We start from the raw sequence: 27694 nt of genomic DNA, 5'->3' as shown, positions 1-27694 counted from the left end.
AATGAAGTAAATCAAAGAATTTGAATAAATTGTAACCCAATGGTGTCACACTATGATCAGCTAACTTTTACTTTATGAAATGTAAAAAAAAAAAAAAAAAAAAACAACAACTTTATTTTGACTCTTCTTGCTACAGTATAATAAGGCACCTGTATTGGTTTATTTTGTTGTTGTTGCTGTTATTGAATTATTCTTGAATCTTTGCATATTTTTTTGCATATGTTCTTGTTTCATTTCTGTTTTTGTAATTGTCCTTGATTTGGTGCAAAACTAAAACTAAATCAATCTTTTTCTTTGTTTTTACTTGCAATAGGCTACTATAAACCTTTTTTTGATCGCAATATTGATACTTTTGCTCTCAAATCTCTTTCTGTGGGAGGGGATCATCGCAAACCTACTATGTTTGAATAACAAAGAAACAAGAGTGAAGGTAAGAATATTTCCTGAAGGTTTATCAGCTGTGTCAGTGCTGAGGACTGGGGTGTGTGGTGGAGTGTGTTTGAGGTCACTTTCCCGTCTTTATTTCACGTGTACATGTTTAGGTTGTGTATCAGGGACGGTCAGTGAAGTCCAGCTCTCCTGCCATGGGGCTGGTCTCTTTGCCTGCAGCACGACCATATCGTGACACGCCCCCACCGTTCTGAACCAGAGAAAACTGCTCATTTATTGACAACTTTGATGCAGAATTTTATATACTTAACGACTTTTTTAGTTCTCCAAATTTGACAGAGTGGTTAATAATATGTTTTCCTGTGGTATTATAAACTTAAAACACATATTTATTCTTGGTTTACCCGGTCTTTAACTCCATACTGGACGTGCTCTTGTGATTTAGCGGCCTCTGGTGGCTGTAGCCGGTTCTTGGTTCCTGAAGGTCGGTGTCTTGGCGGACGGTTAAAGACTGTGTAGTAATCCTAACTCGGTGGGCGCGGCCCAGCACAACGACCTGTTGGGCGTCTACATGAGGAAAGTGAACTTTTTCCCTGTCGCGCATTAGAAAATAACATCAGCCTGCAGCTGGAAGACGCAGCGGACTGATCCTGATCTCAAACCGGTGAGTCCTGTTAATTAATCCTGTTAATTTTGCCACCTTCATCCTGAGTGTGCACCATCCAAACTGGTGGCGCACAAGCTCCAGGAAAGTTATATTTTGTTTAGAAAACTTTGACCATTAAGACTGAGATCATCATCAGAAGATGTCAAAGTGTTTTAGAGTACCACAGAGAACAGCTTCCTCTAAAATAAACTGCACCTTTGAGATGTTTAGGATACTTTCTGTTTTAAATAAACATCCACTGCCGTAAAAGGGTTTCCAGAATAGACAGGGAGGAGAGTGAGGAGAATGGGGGGGGGGGGGGGGGGGGTCTTTGGCTCTGCTCCTACTGCTATTGTGTAGAAGTGACCACAGGCCACTGGCTCACAGTGTGAACTGGCCTGTGCACATCTAAACAGTGTTTGGTGTTTGGGGTTGGATGTCGTGAGGTGAATGAAAACTCTGAGGAGGATGAGGTGCGGCTCCCTGAGAGAGGCAGGAAGGAGTTAAACCCATTGATGTTTATGAAAGAATAACAGCACGTGGGCCTCTGGTCTGCAGAGGTGGAGTTTGGACTTGACTCCTCTCCTGTGGTCACTTTGATTCATGCAGAGCTCAGGTGCAATGCACTGGTCTGATCAACCTGTCCAGACTGCCCAGTTCTGCTGAACTTTGACCCTCAGATAACACAGCTCTGTCTGTCAGAGGTGGCTTTCACCATCCCACCCTGTTGTCTAACCTCTCTCTCTCCTCTAGCAGGAAGTGCGGGCTTGATAAGAGCAGTCAGCGGTCACACACTTTCACTCAGGAGAGGAGCAGTCCCGGACAGTGCTTCGGACCTCTAATCCACACACAGAGGCAAGGAGAATCTGCAGAGAGTGAACTGGACAGAGGCAACATGTTGAGTAAAGATCTTCCAGACATTGAGGTAAAGTGTTGTGTGTGTGTGTGTCTTTATTTTAGCCTACTTCCTGTCTCAGCAGGTTTCTTTATAATCTGTTCATTATACAGTCTCAGTTTTAATGATTTTGTGTTGGGTGACTCACACCACGCTCAGTCAAAACACATTCAGTGCTGTTATTCATTTTGTTTTATTGATGGTACATAGTTATTATTCGTTAAAACACTTTTAAAAATGATATTGATGATTATTGATCATCACTGACCGAAGGTCATGGTCAGCGTCCTTCAATAATGACCACGTCATTAAGACATTTTAGCACCATCTCCATCTGTTAATGGACTCATAAATACTGTACAGTCATGTTTGGCGGCAGAGATCTTTTGTTAGATAACAGTCTGGTGGTGTGTGTGAAAATGCCATACTGTATGGAATCACTGCAAATGACCAAATCCTCTTTGCACTTGTAAAAAAAAAAAAAAAAAAAAATCCTTGAAGGACTTTTAAAGCTTATTGCAAGTGGAAAGAGGGTTTTTTTTGTTTAGTTTGGGGATTAGTCTCCACTACTATGAACAGGAGACTAATCCTGGGCTACATAAGGGGACTAACTGTACACATGACTGAGCCAGGACTGGACTGTTTTAAGTCCACTGTGGGACAGTAGTGAGACAGACTGCTGCACATAAACAAATAAAAAACAGCCTCACCTGTACAAACAGAAGAGATTTTTGAATGACCAGCAGAGACACTATAGTCTGATCAGCACGTAGCAGAAAGGGAGAGGGATGGGATCCAAGAGAGGATTTTGAGGATTAAGATTTTAAAGGGGCGTCCCTCTAATTTCACGCATGAAGGTCACTTATTAATTTACTTGTCCACTCTGCCTGTGAAACAGTTATGTCGTCAGGGCTACTGCAGCTTGGGAATGAAACTCACTATGCATGAAAAAAAAAAAAACTTACTTCAAACTGGACACATGTGAGAACTGTAAGAGGAGATCATTGAGATACATTGTAGGTCATTATATATCTTATAAATACTGACTTTTATTCCAGTATTTTTGGAATAGAAGTGAGAATAGAAGTGAGTGTCCATATCTCTTCTGACACCGGCTGGAAAACACTGGCTGTGCCAGACACATGGGTCAAAAGGCTTAGAACCTAAGTACCTAATTAATCATGGGAGTTAACTGCAATAAAGCAGTGCCATTCCCTTGAGCAGTCAGACACTCTTGCACCTTGGTTGATTGCTTTCATAATGACACAAATCACAGTGTTAGGCAACTTTTATTTAGACCCTACAGCCAAATATCAGAAACTACATCACAGAAGTTTGTTTCGCTGCACCAGCAGTATCGTTGGTCTTGTTCCTCATCAACCAGCGTTGGATCATACATTTTGTTGTTTACTCTCCTTGGTCGTTACACAGACGGTTAATGCATAACCCTCCTCTAAAGGCCAGAGGGCAGTTAGAGTCTTGTGAAATATACAATAAAAAGGCAAACTCACTCAGTTGTTTTTGAGGACAGACCAGAGATGCAAACCTTGATCTTTCTTTCTTCAATATGCTTTTCTGCCACTTTAAGATGCTACAGTATGGCAGTGAGAATTGGGAAGACATAGGATGCCATGTTTTGCATTCTTCATGTAGTCATATGGCCTTGTGTAAGAAGCCATGTGTTAGGGGTCATGTGTAACCAGTTAAGATAGATAAGTGAGGTATGGTCAGAGTGGAGGTAGTGATGGGCACGTGTTGAGATGAGGCAACAGTTTCAACACAAGTCATAAAATCTACACAAAGACCTGTATGAGATTCTATGAAAGGTGATAATAACCTGAGGAAACATGAAGGCACCTGCTCTAAATGTCGCCGCAAATGATTTCTTCTTTTCCGCTGTTACTCATCAACACGACAGGTCACACAACCTCAGTGTACTGACCCTGCTGCTGCTTATCATTATCTTATCATCTGAACCCCAAACCATCCAAATAAGCTACTTCCTAGAATGTTCCACAGACACAGTGTTTTGCCATCTAGATAACAGCAGCCCCGGGATAATGAATAATAATTAACTAATGAACTTCTAAGAACATGATTAAAAAAGAATTGGCAGCCAGCCATCTACAGTATGTTTGTGTCAGAGTCTAGAGTTCTGTCTGCTGTTCTGATGTGGATCTTTGTTTCTGCTTCCAGAGCATCCTGGCTCTGAACCCCAGGGTCAAAACTCACGCCCAGATCGTGTCCACAGCCAATAAGAAGAAAGAGAAGAAACACTGGAAGAGAAACCCAGAGAGGAGCTGTGATGTGAGATATACCAAACACACACATCATGTATATAATAATAATAATAATAATAATAATAAACTTTATTTGTATAGCACCTTTCAAAACACAGTTACAAAGTGCTTTACAGATCAAGTAAAAATAACATCGTCATCACCAACAATTTAAAAAACATATGCATTTCTTATTAATTCTTCATTTCTGTCCTCATCCATATCGTTGGCTCTTCCTCCTTTCAGTCCTGTGTGAAGTTGGAGAACAACTTCGATGACATCAAACACACAACGCTGAGCGAGCGTGGAGCTCTACGAGAAGCCATGAGGTGACGGTGAACACTGACAAACTCATTCACTCACAATTAATGCAGAGTTGATGTATTTGTGTTGGTCCCCTGGTTATTTCAAAGAAGATGATCTAATGAGTCAACAGTGAACACTAGTGTTAATGTTAGCACAGGGGTGCAGATCCGATGTCAGGATTTGGGGGTACACAAAAGTGTTTGTTTTTTTTGCCTGTATGCAGCTCATACCATACCACTATAAATCACAACTTCGTAGAGGCTCGCCATATCATTCAAAAAGTACTGCACAGGGAATCATTTATTGTGCTTGCCTAGTTTTTTATTTGTCCTAAACAGCCTTAACAGTTATATTAGTAAATCATAACTTTAAAGTGTAGTAGAAAAGGCCTTTGCATCTCAAGGTGGAGAGTGAAAGCATTTGCATCTAAAGGTTCTAATTGCCAGACAGGATGGAATCAACATGAGACATACAACTGAATTATCAAGGGGTAGAGGAAAAGTAAATTGTATTAGAGAAACAAAGACCTAGACGAGAAGGTGTGTTGAGTGAGTGAGTCAGAGACACTAAGGTTTTGATCTCACAGCGAATGAATATTTTCTTCCACAAAAGGGACAACGAGGAGTTTGTATTTGGTTATAAAAAATTCTCATATTAATGTGGATGAATCTATGTCACCACTTGTTAATGGGTCCATTTTCGATAAATATATTGTTTTGTCTTTATAGTTATTTTGTTATTATTTAGTGGTCGGCTCGCCCAGCATTTCTTACTTTCGGTTTCGCGGACGCTGCCCAGCGGGTCATGGGAATAACGCCGCCGGATCGCCGTTTATGATCGGAACTACGACGGTATCTGATCGTCTTCCAACCTCCAACTTTCATTTTTGATTTGCGCCGGTCCAAGAATTTTTCCGTGCACACGGAGGCTCATGGGAAATGAAGTGTGAAAACACTTCGCTTTCCGAAACTCCTTGTTGTCCCTTTACGGGGCTCAGCCCGCATGTGATGTCTACTCACGTTCTTATCTTCCGCCTCCCTCCGACCTTCCCAGATTGCCAATTCTTCTCACCATTTTCCTTTTCTCCCAGTGTATGGGACTACTTTATGTATGATTAATATTATATGGATGAATATCAAAATATGAAGCCCTAAAAATGAGGGGGTCTGTTTTTTTTAAAGCCTGCTGATGTCATCAGCGTCTGTGTAAGAACCTACCTATTCATTTGCATTGTAGTGAAGGAGACCAGAGATGGGATGTGGAGTCAGAAATACGTATATTATTTGTACCACCATTTCAATCATTTCTTTTTAGATGTGAATCTAAAATGTGAAGAATATGAAGTAAGTATGAAAATATATTTGTTCAATTTTGAATAATTTGGGGTATTTTTATTGGGGGGGCATGCCCCCCCCAGGATCTGCACCCATGCAGTTAGCTAGAGTGAGTTTAACGTGAAAATGTTTGACTTGACGTGATTTCTAACAAGACAGCAAATGCACACTTGTGGTTTTTACAACCGTTTTTTCCTGATATTGAAATATTTTATTTCTAATGTCAATAACCTGGTGATTAACTTGGTAAAATAACAAGTGAAATCTGTGGTGTCCTAGGTGTCTAAAATGTGCAGATGCTCCCTGTCAGAAGAGCTGTCCCACTAACCTGGACATCAAGTCCTTCATCACAAGTATTGCTAATAAGGTAGGCTACACAGAAAAAACACACACTCCTGCCTGAACACACACAGTCAATATTTCTTGGTAGATCTATGAGGAAAGATGATATTCAAAAAGAACAAATTAGAAGGAGAAGGAGTAATGGTGAGTGTGCTAATCCTGATAATTGTGTTTACCAGAACTACTACGGGGCGGCGCGGTCCATCCTCTCTGACAACCCCCTGGGTTTGACCTGTGGGATGGTTTGTCCCACGTCAGACCTGTGTGTAGGAGGCTGCAACCTGTACGCCTCTGAGGAAGGACCCATCAACATCGGAGGGTTACAGCAGTTTGCCACAGAGGTACGACATAACTCGTCACCATAAAAAGTCTTTTTAACGGTTTCTAGAATTTTCTTTGACAACTTGAACTGTGGAGGTTTATAATCACTGCCGATGCAATAACCATCATCTTACAAGGCCATACACTTGTTTTTTTACTGAGCATTATGAATACAAATACACAACTATCAAACAATAAATCATCAAAGTTTATTTATATAGCATGTTACAACATGATCAAATTACTTAAAATAATTTAATGTTATCACTCATCTCTTTAGGCCCTAAGAAAAATATTTCAAAATTCAAAATATATATATATATTCAATATTTTGGATTTTATGAGTTGTATCTCCCGGGATACGTTGCCCTATTAAGGTATAAAAAGAGCCCAAATGATAAACATATTAATGCTCATTTTGATGAAGATAAGTTATACATTGTTGTATTCCTTGGTCATTTACATTACACATAGCCCTTTTAATTTTATTCATTTTTTCCAATCCAATTTTGTAATCTCATTAGAAAGCAGTCTCATAAAGAAGTGACACGCCACTGCTGCTACTCCATAAAAAAAATCCTAGTGGAAACACTGTTTTATAGTGAAGACAGGCAACAAACTTTTGTATGTTTTTAAGTCTGCATAAGGGAGAAATTAAAAAATAATATTTTTGCATTTACCTTTAGAGAGACAGAATTTTATGTTTGTATTTCGCACTAATCTTAAATTAACTCATAATAACATTTTATTCTAACATTTTGCACCTGGGAATGGCAGAAGATGGCAAAATACTTGCTTGTTTTGTGCACATAGTTAGGAAAAGACTGAAAAACAAAAAGACTCTGGTCTTGTGGTTCAGGTTCAGGTTCAGGTACCAACTAATTAATCCAGGTGTGCCTGACCATTGTTGTGAGGTCATTAGTTGGTCCAATAATGTAAAACAGGAAATAAACAAGCTGGCTTATTTCAGGAAGTAGTGGAACTATGCATAAAGTCCATTAGCAGTCAAATTGTTTTTCATCAACAAAAATTTGTTACACAGATCTTCATTGGGTATCCCCCCCCCCCCCCCCCCCCCACACACACACACACACTTTACATTATACCGTGACTATTTCATATCGTGAGTCCTATGTCGTACTTCGTATCGTATCGTGAATTGACTATTTGTTACACCCCTAACTACATACATACCACCAGTTATTATTTATTTTTAGCTATTTATAGTCTGTATTTATTGTTGTGTTGTGTGTGACTGGTTCTGTGACAGCAGTTGACCACATCCTTTCTTTTCCCATAAAATGACCTAGCCGAGATGCCCTGCTTGAAAATAAATATATTTATTTAAGTAAAATACAGTTATACTGTTGTAATGGGCAAAGCTGTGCATGATAATATCTGATACTGCAGTAATTATTAGCATGCCTTCCAGTTTGAAACAAAATTTTGAATAATGAACATTGACCAAATTTCTACCCCTAATCTGGCAACGTATCTCACGGGATACATACATTTCAAAAGCTGCTAAGTAACACCACAAACACAGTTGGAACATTTTTTCTTCATGAGAATGTTTAGACAACTGTTCTAATTCATTTTAGGAATTTATACTGTTGTTTTATTGAAAATAAGTATGATTAATATGATTAGTTCCACGGAAGGAAGCAGGTTCTCCACCACTGGCAGCCATGATGTTTTCAGATCAGGCTGACGAAACGATGAAAGATAGCCTGAACCAAATCATATCATCTAGATGCTAATAACAGACAAGACTTTTGATAAATGCTAACTTCATTAGTGAAAACCTCCCAGCATACCCCCTACAGGATGTTAAAGTGGGTGTATCTCCTGGTGCACGTTGCCTGTTTAAGGGTTGAGAGTGAATATCATAGGTTACACTCTTTTTTTTTTTTTGTATATTTTTTGGCTTTTTGCCTTTATTTGACAGCACATAGTGAGATAGACAGGAAAGGGGGAGGCAGAGAGAGGGGGAATGACATGCAGGAAGGAATCCCAATGGAATCCCGACGTGGGATTCGAACCGGGGATGCCTGCGTTGAGGACTGTAGCCTCTACATGGGGCGGCTGCCTTAACCACTGCGCCACGCACCGCCCCAGGCTACACTCTTTTAATGAAAAGTTCGGGTCATCAGCGGTGCATAACATAACACATGTTGCTCAAGTCAACACACCAGCAGTTTCCTGTCCACAGCCTGACTTGACCTGGTGTGGCCCCTAGTTCACGCAGGCTAATGTTATCTAGTGTTAACAGACTTCAGATGGATGATTAACCATCATCCTCTGTGGCCCCTCATTCAGATGTTTTACTTTAAGCTCAGCCAGGTTGTTTTGAGTCGTATATCAACAGTGTGACATGAATGCAGCTTATCAAGGGGCTCCACTGGGGGTTAGTTCAAATGTGTCATTGTCTTTGAAAGACAAAGGGACAGACCTAATATCCCCCAAGCCTCCGACCACCAGCCACTGATCAGCAACAGCTCCTCCACACCTGGATCACCGACACAGTCCCACACCCCAGTGCCACCCTCCCCACACCTCTCACACTTCTCTCCATCAGAGAAGGAGGGGTGGCTGAATGGCTGAACCCAGGCCCAGTCTCCCCTTCCACCCTGAAGCACTGCGCCAATCAGCTGTCTCCAGTGTTCACACACATTTTTAACACCACACTGGAGACCTGTCATGTGCCAGCCTGCTTCAAGGCCTCAGCCATTGTTTCAGTTCCCAAAAAGACACGGATCACAGGCCTTAAAAGAGAATTCCGGTCATTTTTGACCCCTAAATCGTTGTCCTGATGGTCACCCAGTGTTGGGGGGAGCAAAAAACGCGACTAAAATTGATGCAGGGAAACCGGAGTTACACCATGACTAGACGGCGCTAGGGATAGCGACAACGCTAACACATGAGGGCAATTCTTTCAACCACAACCAAGACAAGTTCCTTGTGCTGTAAACTGACCTTTACTGCTCTTGGCAATAAAAACAGTTCTGATTCTGACTCTGATGTGTGATTGTGTGTGTGTTTATTTTTTTAAAGGTGTTCAGTAAAATGGGCATCGCTCAGGTCAGGAACCCTGAACTCCCCCCACCCAGTGAGATGCCAGAGTCTTACCACACCCCCATCGCCCTGATTGGCTGTGGCCCAGCGTCAATCAGCTGTGCTACCTTTCTGGCCCGTCTCGGATATGATAACATCACTGTATTCGAGAGACAGAAGTACACTGGAGGGCTGAGGTAACATGTCACCATTATGTGTGCTTGTGTGTGTGTCTCATATTATACTTGACATTAAAGGGATACTTCACCTAAAATCAATAATTCACCAATTTTCTACTCACCGTCATGCCAAGGAAGGGTTCGGAGAAGCTGAAGCCGCCACATGAAAAAGTTGTTTGGAAAAAATTAATCTGATCTCTGTTTTTAGCCTTGTTGTAGTAGCAGCTCCCATTGGCTCTGTTGATGTTGCATGAGCGTGATTTGTTGTGAGATGTTCGTTCGTCGTTGTAAACCATTGGATGTATGATTTAAACACGGAAGAACATCCCGCAGCAAATTATCAATTTTGGGTGAAGTATCCCTTTAATGGCCCTTTTTTCTGTGTTGTGACAAACTCAAAACTCACATATTTTCCTACTTTACTGAATCTGTAGTGAATTCACAAACTGGCCAGAGCAGAGATATGTACAACAATGTCAAAGACGGTATAAAACAAAAGTTTCACAAATATCTCTTCTTCCATGCAGCACAGCAGAAATCCCACAGTTCCGTCTTCCCTATGAGGTCGTCCAGTTTGAAATAGACCTAATGAAGGACCTGGGAGTCAAGGTATGAACTGAAGTTTCCCATATTGTTCTGATGTGTTGTATTGTGATCTTTGTTCATTTTCATAATGGCCTCAATGTATGAAGAATTACATACAGATACCAAAACTTCAAAGTGTGTTGTCAGCACATAAATCTATAACATCAACATCGAAATTAGTGCTAAACACTCAACACAACCAAATGAATGAAAGTAGAAACTGTTAATATAGCCACTCTGTTGTAATTTTCTAGTGTTAACCATCACAGATATGTTTGGTGTGTGTGTTTATGTGCACAGGTGGTGTGTGAGAAGGGCCTCGGTGTCAACGGAATGACTCTGACGTCCCTGAGACAGGAGGGATTTAAGGCTGTCTTTATAGGGATTGGTGAGTGTGACGATAACTGTTATTTACAGTAGTAAACACTCCCAAACCAAGGCAGGGCTGAGGACGGAGAGGATGGCAGACAGGAAGTACGTTAGAGTCCAATCAGAGCTGGTCCAAGTCTAAATGATGAGGGGCGGAGATTCACTGCTTCATATCTTATCTTCTTAAGCAAAGGAAACACTGGACTTTCCTTTATGAAAGGAAATGGAGAAGTGCCGCCCTACAATTCCTTGTTGTAGCAACAGCAAGGAGTGACGCACTGTTGTAGTTTCACCACAGCAGACTCATGTAAATGTAGCAGCAGAGAAACTAATGTTGATGACACAATATCAAACTGATGGACTAAAGCCCATATCCATAAATATAGATTAATTATCTTTGGATTAGTGCAGCTAGGAGTCATCATGGAGAACAAGCGAGTCAAATGATATTCAAATAAGAAAATATTAAAACCTAATCATAAATGTTCTTTCACTAAATCTTCTCTCTTAAAGTGCAAAAATATAAATTTTCTGTACTTAACACCCACGTTAGGGAATTGTATGTCTAAATATCATTTATTATGACCTCTTGATATTTTATTGGATAATATCTTCTTGTGTATTCCTGTCATTTTATCTTATTTTAACATTTAAGTCCTGATTGTCTAGGTCAAGGTTTCCTTATCTGTCTTGGACAAAAGGGCAATGCTGCAGTGCAATACAAAAACAAAAACATATTGCAAGAACATGGCATGAATAGGTTAAACCAGTGGTTCTCAAAGTTTTTTACATTAAGGATGCCTAAACTGATACAAATTAGAAAATTTAGAAAAAGTTATGAGACTGAATATCATTAGGAAAAAATCATATAATTTCTAGAGAAAAGTTGTAAAAAAAAAATCTAGAACAAAGGTTTTAAAAATCTATAAAAAAAAGTGGTACAATTTTGAGAAAAAGTTGGGAACCCCCTTGAACCCTCTTAAGGACCTTTGGGGGTCCCCGGACCCCACTAGGTTAAACACAGTGTAACAAGATGTGACTGTGTTTCTCTGGCTGGGAAAGAAGGATTTGTGTTTTATGTGTTATAAATAAAGTTAGTTTAAAGAAGCCTAATGTAAGTACAGTCAGATTCTCATCTCTCCTTGACTTCCTGATATTTTCCGAGGTCGAGGACCAGTGGTGAGGAGAGGAGGTTATTTTGATTTTTCGACCCTTGTTGGTATGTGTCTGAGCTTTGCATGTAGCCCTTCTGGGGGCTGCTTCCTCTTATCAGTCTCAGTCTCACCCTCTCATGCCAGCAGTTCCCAGCCGTCACGTTGATTTCCTTGCACCAATTAGAAAAAACAATTCCATATATGGTGTAAACCACAGCAGCATTTCACAACACTGGCCATCACACAGCATGGTAACTGCTGATCTCACTATTAAACTGCTGATTGAATATTTCCACCATGGTTAGTGGTCATGTGCCACATCAAGTAAATGTGGCACATGAAAGCAGGACCAACGTTTGATTAAACACAGTGGTGTACACACTGTATATCCATGTGTGTGTGCTTTCAACACACTCACACACACACACACACACACACACACACACACACACACACACACACTGTTACTTTGTTCAATTGTTCAATGTTTGGAGTGCTCCTCTCACAACCCCACTGTATCATTGCCATCCCAGTCCAGTATACCATGTTTATGTGTGCATTTTATGTGTTACACTTATTTTATGTGTGTGTGTGTGTGTGTGTGTGTGTGTGTGTGTGTGTGTGTGTGTGTGTGTGTGTGTGTGTGTGTGTGTGTGTGTGTGTGTGTGTGTGTGTGTGTGTGTGTGTGTGTGTGTGTGTGTGTGTGTGTGTGTTTCCTCAGGTCTTCCTCAGGCCAACAGAGCTAAGATCTTCCAGGGTTTAACAATGGATCAAGGCTTCTTCACGTCCAAAGACTTCCTGCCACTGGTGGCCTCAGCCAGCAAGAAAGGTACAGATGAAATCAAACTTCAGTCACAAAACATCTAAGAGACGACAGGTTGAGTGTTTGGACTCAAATTCAAACATTCAGCAGTTCTCTTGTACAGTTGTTAATGACCAAGACTGAAAAAACTGAGCAGAGATCCGGTTTTGATGATGTGGTAACTTAATTTAGTTGACTTTCAACGAAACTACTACATCACATTTTTACAAAGGAGGATGAGAGTCACATGGAATTTTTCAAAATAAATGCTTTATATTTTGCTCACAATGGATTATAGCTACTACCAGTATTAAAGGGACAATGAGGAGTTTGTATCTGTCTCATATTAATGTGGATGAATCTACGTTACACACACTTGTTAATGGGTTCATTTTCGATAAATATATTGTTTTGTCTTTATAGTTATTTTGATATTATTATTTAGTGGTCGGCTCGCACAGCATTTCCTACTTTCGGTTTCGCGGACGCTGCCCGGCGGGTCATGAGAATAACGCCACCGAATCGCAGTTTATGGTCAGGACTACAACAGTATCTGATCGTCTTCATACCTCCAACTTTCATTCTTGATTAATGAAAAGATTCTTGGCAAATGTTTTCACTTTTGTCCGTCTTGTGCCAGTCCAAAAATTTCACAGTGCGCGTGGAGGCTCATGGGAAATGTAGTGTGAAAACACTTTGCTTTCCAAAACTCCTCGTTGTCCCTTTAATATACATACAGTATATTTTAAAACATAATTAATTCATCCAAACATCAAATCATTTCTCAACATTAACAATAAACATAATTATTATGCCACACAAGGCATGTTTTTACCTGAAATGATGTTATTTATAAAATCAAAAGGAAATGAGCTAGTGTTGTGTTTGTCTTTAAATGTACATATCTCATATAGATGTGTCTGTGACTAGGTATGTGTCAGTGCCGCGCTGCCCTGCCAGAGATCAGAGGCGTGGTGATCGTCCTGGGAGCTGGAGACACGGCTTTTGACTGCGCCACCTCAGCTCTTCGCTGTGGAGCCAAGAGAGTGTTCGTCTGCTTCAGGAAGGGATTCACTAACATCAGGGCTGTTCCTGAGGAGGTATGGGTGAAGGAGAGAGAGTGTATAAGTTTTCAGTTTTAGTTTAAGTTTTATTTGCGCAACTGTAGAATCAACAAAATAAATGAAATAAAAAAAATAAAACATGTGTAGGTGAGGTAGAAACCCACTCTGGGCTTATCTTTAAACCCCGTCTATAAAAGGTAATTACATAAATAACAAAGGAAAACACACAAACAAACAAAAAAAACATTAAAAGTATTATATGTAGGAATTCCCCCCCATCTAGCGGTGCGGTTGCATATTGGAACGTATTCTTGATGTTGCATTCACGTAAATTGGGCAGACGTCAGACAGACAACAGACAAGCCTCTATGTAAACAAGTGGTCCGCCAGCACGAGGCAAAACAATACAGGTGTGACAATATGTTGTCATGGTGATGTCGTATTTTTTACCTGACTTGACCTGACCTGTCTTTCTCTCATTGAACAAAATGACATCCGGTTGGTTTGCAGACGGCCGTCTGCCTGATTGCACCTGAATGCAACATCAGTGCCTCCGTCCTTCCTCACACTACACAGTGGTGACAGTTTTAACAGGCGCTACCTGGAAAACTTTCTCCCCGAGCCGACAGCTCCGCTGAGTTTCCGTGGTTACCTACGGTCAGTCGGTCACGCTGACGCTCAACGTAAAAAATGGCGATGCAACATGGCAGCCGAGGTTCGGTGCGTCACCCACTTATGTACAGTATTTGTAACGACTTGTAACAACTCATTCTAAGGTACGAGAAAGCTTTGATTTGTATGTGGGTGTGATTCAACTTCAGTGAAATACGTATTTATGAAAACAATATTTGATTTTGCTAATAAAAAGCCAAATAAGTTACATACTAGGGCTTTAATATAGCTTAGCATTACAAACAAAATATAATAAAATAAAGGAAACAACAATTAATTTTAAGTTAAAAATTAAAAACAAAAGAAAAAAGGACACATTATAAGGCATTACAGAGAGTCCCAATTATGTACAACAATAAATATGCGAGAAATACTGAATATACTGTCTGTGGCAGGGTCAGCCCTTTAATTGCAAATGTTCGTGACCTGAGTCGTATTTCATGCCAGCTGAAGACCCCTCCTGAGGCGTACCTCAGGTCACAGTGACCTGTTTTGATTCACATCTCCTCCTTCCTTGTATTGTTTGGTGTCAGATGGAGCTGGCTAAGGAGGAGAAGTGTGAGTTCCTGCCCTTCCTGTCCCCACGCGATGTCATCATGAAGAACGGACGGGTGGCGGGGATGCAGTTCTGCCGCACCGAGCAGAATGACAAAGGCGAGTGGCTGGAAGACGAAGACCAGGTCGTCAGGCTGAAGGCCGATTACATCATCAGCGCCTTCGGCTCCATGCTGAATGAGCCACAAGGTGAGGAACCAGTGAACTGCAGGTTGCCTGTTTGAGCTCAACTCCAATCAGTACTGAAAATAATAATATTAATGTAGATTTGATTGATGCAGCAGATGAAGGCAGGACTCTAATGAGGCATGTTGGCGTGTTTCCATATGTTAACCTGGTCCATGTGGTGACCTTCTGTAGTGACCGAGGCCATGGCTCCTGTGAAGATGAGCCGCTGGGGAACTCCAGAGGTGAACACAGAGACCATGCAGACCAGTGAGCCCTGGGTGTTTGCCGGAGGAGACATCGCCGGTTTGGCAAACACCTCGGTGGAGTCAGTGAACGATGGCAAACAGGCCTCGTGGCATCTTCACAGATACATTCAGGTACAGTAAACCTGCTTCACGAGGTGTTTAAAGGGATACGCCAACATTTTTTTTTGTGTCTTGCCTCACTCCCGAGTCCATGACCAGCAGATAGACACCATCCTTTCAACTGTGTGTGAAGTAACAAGGGAGATACAGGCAGAGCTGGCACACCGCTAATTAGCTTAGCTCAAACGCTGGAAGTGTATAGGTAGAGTTGGGTGTTAGCCTGCCTCCACTTAAAGTCATCAGAGAAACTCTTCAGCAACTCTAAAACCGACGGGCCGATCCCTTGCAACAGAAGCTGCAACAGACCAATGCAGAAGTATATATCAGTGAACAGAAGCTCTTTTTTTTAGGTTCACATTCACATTGAGGTACAAATTTTTTTCTATAGCTTAAAGTGGACCTATTATGCTCATTTCAGAGGCTTTTGATGTGATATTGGATCCTAGTGGGACACTATTGAAAGTTTTGATCAATAAACTCCATACTTATTGCATACAAGCTATCTGTGTCTGAGGTCAGAGCCAGGCCAGTTGCCTTACACCCCGTCCTGACATACAGCGATGCGACAGCGACGCGAGCGAGCGAGGAAAAGTGATTAGAATGCGTACTTTTCAATCAGCCTGTCCTGACGTGCCGCGAGCGACTTTGCGCCGTCCAGCGATGTCGCTCAACCCTGAAATTATCGCTCGCGTTGTCTCTATCTGGATGACATTTTGCGGCGGTGTCCCGCCCCTAAACACTTCTTATTGGTTGATAAGTACACGCTGCTTTCTGTTGACAAGCAAGTTATCAGAGAGAGGAGAATATGAGAGGAAAAAACACTCAAAGATGTGAAAAACGGCAACCAGGAAATGACAGGAATCTCAGAATAGCGCCGCAAGTTTGTTTACGTCCCTCGATAATTTGATTGGTTTGGATTCTGAACCAATAGAATATACTCGCGACAAAATCGTCACGCTGCATAATATCAGGACACCTCAGGCGAGTTTTCGTTGCCGCTTCGCTTGCTCGCTGTATATCAGGACGAGGTGTTAGGGACTTCCACTGAAATTGTGACATAACAAAGTGAGACTTTAGAAACATTTCTCCAAACCCAAGCTTTTGCAGCGGCTCAGAGCTGATGAATCCATGTACCCTTCGTTCTTTCGTTTTTCTGTTTCAAAACAAAATCAGAAAAACGGAAAAATGGGTCTGTTTTTCTGTTTATTTGTTTTGAAACAATAACGGGAAAAACAAAAAAACAAAACAAAAAAAACCAGACGTTTTTCGGTTTAGGAATTAAACGAGCAAAGACCCGACCAGGTCTGACCAGTGTTGAAGCCTGGACCCTGGACCCTGGACTCTGGACCCTGGACCCGTTGCGATCGGACTGACGGGCAATATAATTCTTTATTAATTCTCCGCCGGACCGCAGCAAAAACAAAAAGAAGCCCGTTGTGTTCATAGAGACGTGACAGGTGGGGCACGACAAGCTGATGACCGGTAAAAACTAAAACGAGGCGGTTAAAGAGAGGAAAAACACAGAATATACAATATTTGTCCAAGAGACGCTGTCCTGTCGTCACAACGTGGGCGAGGGAGGATCGGATGGTGGCTCAGGTTTAGTGATGAGGAAACTGTCACTGTCAGCTGCACATCTGTCAGCAGCTGCTCCAAACAGACACGTTACAAACTTTATTTTGAAGGGACAGACTAGATGCTGATTTTGTTAACAGTGACTTTGTTGCACCCAAACATTAAGCATATATATCGGGTGCTGTCTTATCCGGTGCAATCGGTTAGTAATCAATAATAAGCTGTCAATCTAACTGCTCTGACATTAGCCTACTGTAATTGATCATATCAAGCCATATTCATATTATGCACACCCAGTCTCGATCCCCAGTCTGTGGTCAGTTTATCCAAATGACCCCTGTTTGGGGGTAACTGGGCTATAGAGCTGGGTCTGACTCAACACTTGAGAGAAGCATGGAGCTTTGCGACGCGGACGTGCCCAAAAAACCAAGCATGTCACACCGAATTTACCCCTGTAGTATTCTTTAATTATTAAATTAAATGTACACTGATCGGTTCTATGTAAAAAAAAAAAAAAAAAAAGTTTTTTATTCCTGAACCAGAAAACGTCTGTTTTTTTGTTTTGTTTTTTTCAGTTTTTCAGTTTTTGTTTCAAAACAAATAAACAGAAAAACAGAGGGTACACGGATTCTGATGAAACTGTCCCCAGAGGATAACTTCAACACACCTACCTCATGATATGGCACTTCCACGTCCTCTTGAACAAGTATCCAACATTTTAAACATATTTATGAGTCTGAAAAGCTGGAAAAGCATAATAGGTCCCCTTAAAGCTGCTTAAAGATGATATAAAAAAATAACAGATCACACAATTTTCCATCCATTACATCTATATCCGAGGCCATACGAAAATCATCTACACTGTATATTACTTAGTTAGGAACATTGAAACTCAGTCCAGAGGGGTCCAGTGCATCCAACACTGGCTGCCATACCTTTGTGAAACCCTCCATGTTATCATGAAGACTATCAGTCAACTTTTCCAAAGGGACTGTGCTCACTACCTCCTTGTACCCGAAGAGTTCATTTGCAAAAGCAGATAACTCCGTTTTTTTAAAAATTCTAGAATCTTCATTTTTTATTTTTTATTTACATAAGGTGATAGCAGTCAAACCAAAGTTGAGTGACTTTGAGATGTAACAAAACAGACATATCTCAAAAAAATAAAGTTTTATTGAAAACAACACTATGCAAAGAATAATTACAAAGCCTCAGCTCATTTTTTTCAAAATGGCACTTATCTGCTTTTGCAAATGAACTCTTCTGTCCAACGCAGGAATGTCCTTATGAATCCAGAGTCCAACTTATGTCCAATCAAGGCATCTGGCTCATTCTTCTATTATTCCAAAATGTTTGTATCTTTGTAAATTTCCAAAACATATGTGCCATACCAATTTATCTGTCACATGTATTACAGTTAGAAGTGTTAGAGAACTTTTTAATAGAATACACAATATCAAATTATTCTCTAAAAAACATATTTTCTTCTTTGATTTGAAGATTGAAGATGTTTTTCTTATGTTATGGTTCTCATCAAGTTCAGGAATCCTGATCATGATGTACTGACCTCCCTTCTCTCTGTAGTCCCTGCATGGACAGACAGTGGATCTGGTCCCGAAGCTGCCACTGTTCTACACTGCTATAGATCAGGTGGACATCAGCGTGGACGTTTGTGGAATAAAGTTTCCCAACCCGTTTGGCCTGGCCTCGGCCCCTCCCACCACCAGCACAGCCATGATCAGAAGAGCTTTCGAACAAGGGTGGGGCTTCGCTCTGACCAAGACGTTTGGACTGGATAAGGTAAAGACACAAGTGGGAGGAGTGAACAATAACATTTTTATTTTTTATTCAGATGTAGTATATACTCTTACAAAGCACCTGCTACAAAACCAAAAAGAACTTGGAATTTAAGATGCTCACCATTTTTTTAAATATTTATTTAAAGCAAACCAGGGACCTTAGTTTGTGTTCCCTCGTTTCTTATCAGCTCTCTACTGCCACCTACAGGTTCATCTCAATAAGTGAAAATATCATGGATAAGTTCATTTATTTCAGCAGTTCTAGTGATATAGATTCATTCCACACAGACTGAAATTTTTTATTTAATTTATTTTAATTGTAATTATTATGGCTTGCATTTAATGAAAACCTAAAATTCAGTGTCTCAAAACTTTTGAGTATAGTCAAAAAGTTCACTATTGCAACCTAATGGTGTCACACTGATCAGCTAATGAACTCCAAACACCTGCAAAAGTTTCCTGAGCCTTTAAATAGCTCCACTATCATGGAGAAGACGGCTGACCTGCATCATATTCTACTTTATTCAGATGCACCTGTATCTAATAAAAACACAAATACCCAAAGCAACACAAAGTAGAGCACAAAACAACTTTTCAACCTGAACTAAAAAATAATGGACTGTCTACATTTTAAACTCTGCATTGTTTAGGACTTGAAGATGTCAGAGTATATTGATCTTGCACTTAAGTCAGTTGTTCTATTGTTTTCTTATTATGCATATCCTATTTTTATCCTCCATTTATTTTTCTTGCCCAAGCTGAATGACCTCTGTGTGATAATGTGCTATGTAAATAAGTTTGTCTTGTCTTTCATACTGTGACAGCAAATTAGAATGACATTTAATCCGACTTTACTGCCAATTAATGCAACTACTGTTGTCTCGTTTAATTCTGTTTATGAGATTATTAGTAATATTGTCTCTGCAGGACCTGGTGACCAACGTGTCTCCTCGTATCGTGCGTGGCACCACCTCAGGACCTCTGTATGGCCCAGGTCAGGGCTCCTTCCTCAACATTGAGCTGATCAGTGAGAAGACGGCAGCCTACTGGTGTCAGACAGTCACTGAGCTGAAGAAGGACTTCCCCAACAATGTCAGTCTCCTGTACCATCACCTCACATTTCTTACAGGTGGCTTGAAGAAGGTGAGCGTTTGAAAATGAAGCTCTTCCTGTCTTTCTGCCAGGTGGTGATCTCCAGTATAATGTGCAGTTACAACAAGGAGGACTGGACAGTACTAGCCAAGATGGCAGAGGTCAGTGTCATCAGTGTAACCATGGTGTAATATAATACAGTACGGTGGCGGCTGGCCAGTAGAGGTCAAATAAAAATGTTTTGAAAAGTATATATTTTTAGATGCATGATAAAAACAAGATAAAAGTGAGTTTCATGTATCGTGTAGATTAAACATGACCTGTGTTGTCTAAAGTTACCGATCGGTCACGTGTTTCCTCCTTGGGGCGCAGAAATCTTTGTAGAAACACAATCAAAGGTTTTTTCCCGGTCTCTGAATGACTGTCTGATTTCTAACTCTAAAGATGTATGCCTTCTCCTTCTTAAAGGGATAGTTCAACATTTTGGCAAATTGGCCCATTGCCATAATCCCTATAGTCATAATTGTCAATGCAAGCTGTTTTTCAAGCGGCGGAGCAGAGCCGCGATCTGCTCCGCTAATGCTATGGAGGCATATGGTATTTCCGAGTTTCCCACATCAAACTCATCAAATACACAATCCAACAACTCCAAAACGCTCTGGTGGACAAGTTGTGATTCACCACGCTATGAGATAATAATGGAACATTACGAGTTGCTTTCCAGGTAAATACGTAGCCCGAACTACATCCCAAACATGGCTGCTCGGCAGAGTGATTTCAAAAGTGCAAGTAGTTCCGAGTATTTTCTTCGTGTGTCGTAATGTTACAAGATTACGCGTTATTATCTCATAACGTGGTGAATGTGCAGGTCACAACTTGTCAACGAGAGCGTTTTGGAGTTGTTGGATTGTGTATTTGATGACTTTGATGGGAAATACCATATGTCTCCGTAGCGTTAGCTGAGCAGCTCACGTCGCTGCCCCGCCGATCGAAAAAGAGCTTGCACCGACAATTAAAGGTAACGAACCTACTGCTATGACTATAGGGATTAAATGTTGAAAATATTAAGCTGCGGCCAAGGAGTCAATATAAAACACATACCACCACCACTACCACCCAACATAGTGGCAGACAGTGTATCTCAGCAGCAGCTGTCCAAAAAACGCCACACACTGGGCCCAGCTGATCTTTAGAGTGTACAGAGGTGAGATAGAGGCTGGGCCTAAATGTGTGGTGCTGGACTGTTACAATGTTGTTAATGGTAGTAGTGCTGTAATGAGCAGAAAAGTGGAGCACATGCCTTAGAATGGGCCCTATATGATATGATAATCTAATTTTATTTTGAAGTTTGGTATAGCCCCCCCTTTGAAGAAAACTATGGCTCAGCCACCACTGATACAGTTTATACAGTGAAAACAATGGTCACAGCTCTTTCTGTAAAAAAAAAAAATTTAAATGTGTGTGTTCAGGAATCTGGAGCAGATGCACTGGAGCTGAACCTGTCCTGTCCTCATGGGATGGGAGAGAGAGGCATGGGCCTGGCCTGTGGACAGGTACACAGTACACACACACACACACCAACTCACAAATACACACACACAGTCTCACAAAAGTGAAGAGTCTGATAGAGGGTGCATTCTTGTGTGTGTTTGTCATCAGGACCCCGTGCTGGTGCGTAACATCTGTCGCTGGGTGCGCGCAGCAATTTCCATTCCCTTCTTTGCCAAACTTACGCCAAATGTTACCAACATTGTCGACATCGCCAAGGCTGCTCATGAAGGTACGCAAACATCACTGCTGTTTCTTCCCCCCATGTCATCTCTGCTTCTGTATCATATGGAAGCAAAGTAAACAGAGTATATAGTAGCACACGTGCTGATTGCTGATGTGTTGTGTTCCAGGTGGAGCAGATGGAGTCACAGCCACCAACACAGTGTCAGGTCTGATGGGACTGAAGGCAGACGGCTCCCCCTGGCCGGCTGTTGGAGCGGGACAACGCACCACGTATGGAGGGGTGTCTGGTACGTACACACACAAACATATATACACACTCAGTCTCTTCTTAAACAGCAGAAGTTGTAAAATGATACTTTGTAGGGTTTTCTGTGGCTCCCATTAAATAAAAGGAGACTAAAAAAGAAAAAATGTAAAAAGAATGGTCAAAAATGAAAGAAGCCAAGGAATCTTGATTTTGCGTTCCCTTATGTGGGTTGAGCTCCACAATCACTGGCGTCAGTTCCCTCCATGCAACTTATAGCACCTTTCTTCCCCAAATGTAATGTACATACTAGATATAGCGTATATGTACATATGAAGTAAAATCATATTGTGCATGTAATGTACAGGAGTTAGTTAGTTTGTATTTTGACCTGGGACTTCATTATAAGGACATTGCTGCTTTGCTTGCAAGTCGTCATCGTTATGTTGTGTCTGAAAGACATTTAGAACAATTTTTGAAGTCATGATGTAGTCTGTTTCGGCGCAAGGGATACACCGCTTTGGATCATGTTGTTCATTTCATTCAGTGAGTTTACGACATACGTCTATTCCGCTACCATGCTCACAAACTTTCGCGTACGTGTGCCAGAAACTTTCCCATGTCCCTTCAGGGGCTCCGTAAAATAGTGTAGGCTATATATTGTTAACAAATAATGGTCACAACATGTTAAACTATAGCCTATTAAGATTCATCCTATGGACATTTTTATGTACAGATTTTGCTGTTGGTATTTCAAATATATTTTCTCTCTCTGGGAAACATCCATGTTTTTCAAATACTTCCCCTACCTGCAATGCAGATTTCCACTGTTTATGTCAAAAATAGCTCTTATGACATCATCATGACTACCCAGAGCCACAAATTATAATAGAAACCTGCTTTATGTGTTGGCAGTTCATATTGATGCCTGTGAATATAAATTATACAACACCAACATACTGTCACATAATTCAGCACAAATGACCATCGTATATGCAACGGTCACAACATGAAATCTCAGTGTGCTGACAAATGAACTGAAGCCAAGGGTTTAGGATGTTAAGGTGTAGGTCTGTAGGTAGTGAAGAAAGACACCACTATTATCTATCACTGAGGGAATGAATTGAATGAAGTGACCCATCATTCACAGTCTGAGCCTTTAGCAATATATCAATGATGTGTGTGCAGGTAACGCCATCAGACCCATCGCTCTCAGAGCAGTGTCGGCCATCGCCAGAGCAATCCCTGGTTTCCCCATTCTGGCCACTGGAGGTATTGACTCAGCAGAGACTGGACTCCAGTTCCTCCATGCTGGAGCCTCAGTGTTGCAGGTGATAATCACATGACTGTTACTGCTGATCATTAGCGTGAACAAAGTGATTGTTTTTGCACTAATTGAAAATCTTAATATGCATTGATCTGTTTAACATTTTTTCTTTTTCATTATATTATTTTTTAGTTTATTATTCTCATCATTTCCATTTTATACTTACCATTTTGCCCTTAGCTGTTTTCCAGCAATTCCTCAAACAGGACCTGGTCTAAATTATATATACATTAAAATACCTAAATTAAAGGAGCACTGGTCTGGAATATGAAGTTCATATGTCCTTTAAATCCTGCATCCAAACTGTTTAATTTAATGTCTTTACAAAATATCACCTAATTCCAACTAAAAAAGTTCCGTCCGTCTGTCTCTCTGTGTCTGATACCAACAGGTGTGCAGTGCAATTCAGAACCAGGATTTCACCGTGATTGAGGATTACTGTGTAGGTATGTAACTGTTTCTGTAATTGACTGTCTTTGGTGAGAAAACATCAGTGACTGAAGAATCATCTCCATAGTTACCCCCTTAATGACAGGCATGGCTTGGTTAGGTTCAAGCACAAAAAAACACATATTTAGGTTTAGGTTTAGGAAAAGATCAATTTCCTAAACTCACATTCTATCCAGGTCCTGAACCATCAACCTGAACATGGTCCGGTGTGTTCAGGTGCCACTGCTTTTGAGTCATCGTGGTTAACGTGTATGTTTCATCTGAAGGTCTGAAGACCTTGTTGTACCTGAAGAGCCTGGAGCTGACGGGCTGGGACGGCCAGTCTCCTCCAACAGAGAAGCACCAGAAGGGAAAGCCAGTTCCCAGACTGGAGGACCTGGTTGGAAAGGTAATGTTATTACTATACATAATTCTGCTTTTACATGGAGTCCAGCAGACGGCATAGTAAAACTTGTGGGAGGCGGGCACATGCCATCCGAAGTTAAAGAGATAGTTCAACCTTTTGGCAAATTGGCCGATTGCCAAAATCCCTATAGTTTTAGCAGTAGGTTCGTTACCTCTAATTGTCGGTGCAAGCTGTTGCTGAGCGTAGCTCTGAGCAGCTCGCGGCTCTGCTCTAACGAACCTACTGCTAGAACTATAGGGATTATGGCAATGGGCCAATTTGCCAAAATGTTGAACTATCCCTTTAAAACATTTTGACTTTTACCATCCAGCGCCACGCAATTCACAGCTTATGGCCATATAGTAACATTAAATAATACACACAAGTTAGTTGTAAACAATACACCATTGCTATAACAACATATTGCCACGTGTGTATCATTTTGCTGTGATACCGTTATGTCGGACTGTTTGTTTGTTTTTCGTGTGGCTGTAGTCTGTTTGCCGTCTCCTTTCTGCCGTATTCCATGTGAACGCAGCATAACTCTGGTGCTGCAGCTACAATGACTACAACTGCTATCAGCACCATTACTGTGTAGAAACTTTTCATCAAAGGCAAATGGATTGGCTTAACTTCAGCTATGTCTAATATTTATTGTGTGTGTGTGTAGAGCCTCCCCAGCTTCGGTCCATACCTGCTGCAGAAGACAGAGGCCATTGCACAGTACAAGAAAGAGCTCAGAGATGCTGGTAAAGTGGATATGTCAGAGACCAGCATCACTCGGGTCGGCACGCCAAAGAAACCTGTTCCTGCTGTCAAGGTGTGACAAATACACTCACTCTTTTATGAGGATGTGTTCTGGCTTGTTCTCTGAAATAAGTCATATAAGTGTGTTTACATGTGTGTGTTTCTAGGATGTGATAGCCAGAGCATTGCGCCACATTGGAGCCTACCAGGAGCTTAACAACATGGAGCAGGTACAGTTCTGCTTTACTGTTTCCACTTTTGGCTTGAAAATGAACTAAAGGCCATTGGGTACAATGTTTTTCTGTTTTGTTTTGACATCTTAATTTAAACCAAACTAGTTTTCTAACTAGCCTTTACCAGAGATACACCAGTCCATCTAATGTCATATTATAAAATTGTTGCAAAGTGTCTTTTCTTGTTTCACACAGGCTTTGATATGAGTTATAGTCAGGCATATTGTTGGCACCTTGCTATCTTGAGGCAGCAGAATGTTTGCCCATTAAAAGCTGGTCTGCTGTCAGTGCCTGGTGCAAATGGGCATACCCTAAAAGCACTTGAGCCATGTCCTTCTTCTGTTTTTCCACTTATCTTGGATGTTTACACTTAACATTTTATTTTAAATGTACCAGAACCTCCCCCTCTACACTGGTCAGATCAATTCACGTGGAGCTCAGACTGAATGTAAACACAGAACCTCCAGTTATAATTCCCACTTCATACAGGGTCCATACATATGAATCATCATTATAAAATACACAATGTAAACATGTTATCCTTAGTACCGAGGCAGGAAACAGAGAACAGCATACATGTCAAGTCACAATAAACACACAATCATTGCTATGCAGTGAATGAATATTGGAATACTGGGCTGAACCTGAACAGTGACTGTTTGCGTTAAAGAGATCCGTGAGGCTAATGGGATTTCTTGGTTTCCCTCATCAAACTCATCAAATACATATCCAACAACTCTAAAACGCTCTGGTGGACAAGTTGTGACCTGCACATTCACCACGCTATGAGATAATAACAGAACGTTACCAGATGGAGTTGTTTTCAAGGCAAATGCAGAGACTGCTTGCCGAAAAACTGCCCCTGACAGGAACGTGCATTAGTGGTTTTGCATGAATTTATCCTGAAAACAACTCTGTCTCGTAACGTTCCGTTATTATCTCATAGCGTGGTGAATGTGCAGGTCACAACTTGTCCACCAGAGCGTTTTGGAGTTGTTGGATTGTGTATTTGATCAGTTTGATGAGGGAAATCAAGAAATTCCATGAGCCTCTGTAGTGTAGCTCTAGCTCGCAGCTCTGCTCTGCTGTTCTAAAAATAGCTTGCACCGACAATTAAAGGTAATGAACCTACTGCTATGACTATAGGGATTATGGCAATGGGCCAATTTGCCAAAATGTTGAACTACCCCTTTAAGTAGTCTGTCCCTATAAAAAAAATAGTCCAGGAGAATTACATGAATTTTTCATAAGGTGACAGCTGCAGTGGTGTCAGGAAAATTAGTCTGAATGTTGCTGTATAGTAGGTGTGGCCCTAAAGTAGGACTATAGCTAGAAGTAGAAATAGATTACAGATAATTGAATGATCATAATCATAACCCTTCTCTGTATTCTCAGGTCCAGGCTCTGATAGATGAAGAGATGTGTATCAACTGTGGTAAATGTTACATGACCTGCAATGACTCTGGTTACCAGGTATGTCAATCACACGAAAATCTTTGTCTCTTCCTCTTTTTTTTTTTTAAAGATTCCTCTGTCTCATCCCTGTAACCCTTATTCTCTTCCCAGGCCATCACATTCGATCCAGAGACCCACCTTCCACTTGTGACTGACAGCTGTACGGGCTGCACCCTGTGCCTCAGCGTATGTCCCATCATAGACTGCATCACAATGGTCACCAGGACAACACCCTATACACCCAAGAGGGGTGTACCAGTCAGTCCTGTCTGCTAGAAGGAAATATAAAACTAAATTTTCTACTAATATAATAATGGAGATCAGATATTATAAAGTTCAGTTTTGTGATTAATTAATATACCGCGTAAAGTTGAATGAAGACACATTGTTTCATGTTAATGCTAATCATTTTTGATTCATTTTGAAAATTCTGTGTATCTTGATGAGCAATTATAAGAAATACTAGCTACTCACCAATATTACCACTGTTAGCCTTATAGTCTATTTCTAATTCAATGTACATTTGTATGCTTAATGTGATAATGCAAAAGAAATGCTTTGATACAATGTAGTCTATGATTTTAATAAAAGTTTTCTGATGCAGCAAATCGTCTGTGCATGAAACACAAACAATAATAAACCAAATTATCAGCTGCATAGAAAGCAAAGTGTTGCAGAAGATGGAAATATGGCTATCACACATGATAACAGACGGCTGACCTAGCTACATCACTTCTAGATTTCATTATATTAGATACAATATCACTTAGTCACTGTGCATATTTACTAAACTACTAAATACATTTGCCAATCTCAATTTCTCCTTTCATTTTAATTACAAATAAAGTTTTTATGTAGGCTATGTTTTAAAAGCTGTGAGAGATTCTGGTTACTTGATGTCCCAACGTTTACCCACTGCATGAGAGAGATTAAGATCCAAAATCACCAGATCAATACTTTGAGTGGTGTCTAGTGCACTAATGGAAACAGAACTGATAACAGTACACTTTGCAGATAAGGATAGTTCACAAACAACATATGCAAGGTGTTACTTTCTAATACTTAAAAACGGTATAACTTGTAAATAATGACTTCACTTCCATCAGAGATTGTTCATAAAAGCTATGAAGGGAGTCTGCATGAACAGTATTTTTTGTGCCCTTATGTAAAGGA

At 40.8% G+C, this 27694-nt stretch overlaps 1 protein-coding gene across 1 annotated transcript; it reads left to right on the top strand.

Moving 5' to 3' along the window:
* The first annotated feature begins 1038 nt into the window (after positions 1-1038).
* Positions 1039-27129, top strand: dpydb (dihydropyrimidine dehydrogenase b). The gene is made up of 26 exons (XM_083991916.1): positions 1039-1054; positions 1793-1961; positions 4128-4238; positions 4457-4539; positions 6130-6217; positions 6372-6533; positions 9568-9764; positions 10274-10355; positions 10632-10719; positions 12576-12683; positions 13587-13756; positions 14926-15136; positions 15308-15492; positions 18640-18855; positions 19782-19946; positions 20039-20107; positions 21416-21499; positions 21606-21726; positions 21848-21967; positions 23113-23255; positions 23643-23697; positions 23968-24089; positions 24757-24906; positions 25001-25063; positions 26462-26539; positions 26633-27129. The coding sequence occupies exons 2-26, from the start codon at positions 1932-1934 to the stop codon at positions 26795-26797; spliced, it is 3066 nt and encodes a 1021-aa protein (XP_083848042.1). The 5' UTR covers positions 1039-1054; positions 1793-1931; the 3' UTR covers positions 26798-27129.
* The last annotated feature ends 565 nt before the right edge of the window (positions 27130-27694 follow it).

Source organism: Trachurus trachurus (assembly GCF_905171665.1).
Source record: "Trachurus trachurus genome assembly, chromosome: 17".
Lineage (NCBI taxonomy): Eukaryota > Metazoa > Chordata > Actinopteri > Carangiformes > Carangidae > Trachurus > Trachurus trachurus.
The sequence above is the reverse complement of the archived record's forward strand: the minus strand, read 5'-3'. Positions and strand labels throughout refer to the sequence as shown.

Coding starts and splice junctions, on each gene's coding strand:
- dpydb (XM_083991916.1), top strand. CDS start 1,932: ATGTTGAGTAAAGATCTTCCAGACATTGAG. Junction 4,239..4,456: donor ACCCAGAGAGGAGCTGTGAT/GTGAGATATACC, acceptor TCCTCCTTTCAG/TCCTGTGTGAAGTTGGAGAA. Junction 15,137..15,307: donor CATGCTGAATGAGCCACAAG/GTGAGGAACCAG, acceptor GACCTTCTGTAG/TGACCGAGGCCATGGCTCCT.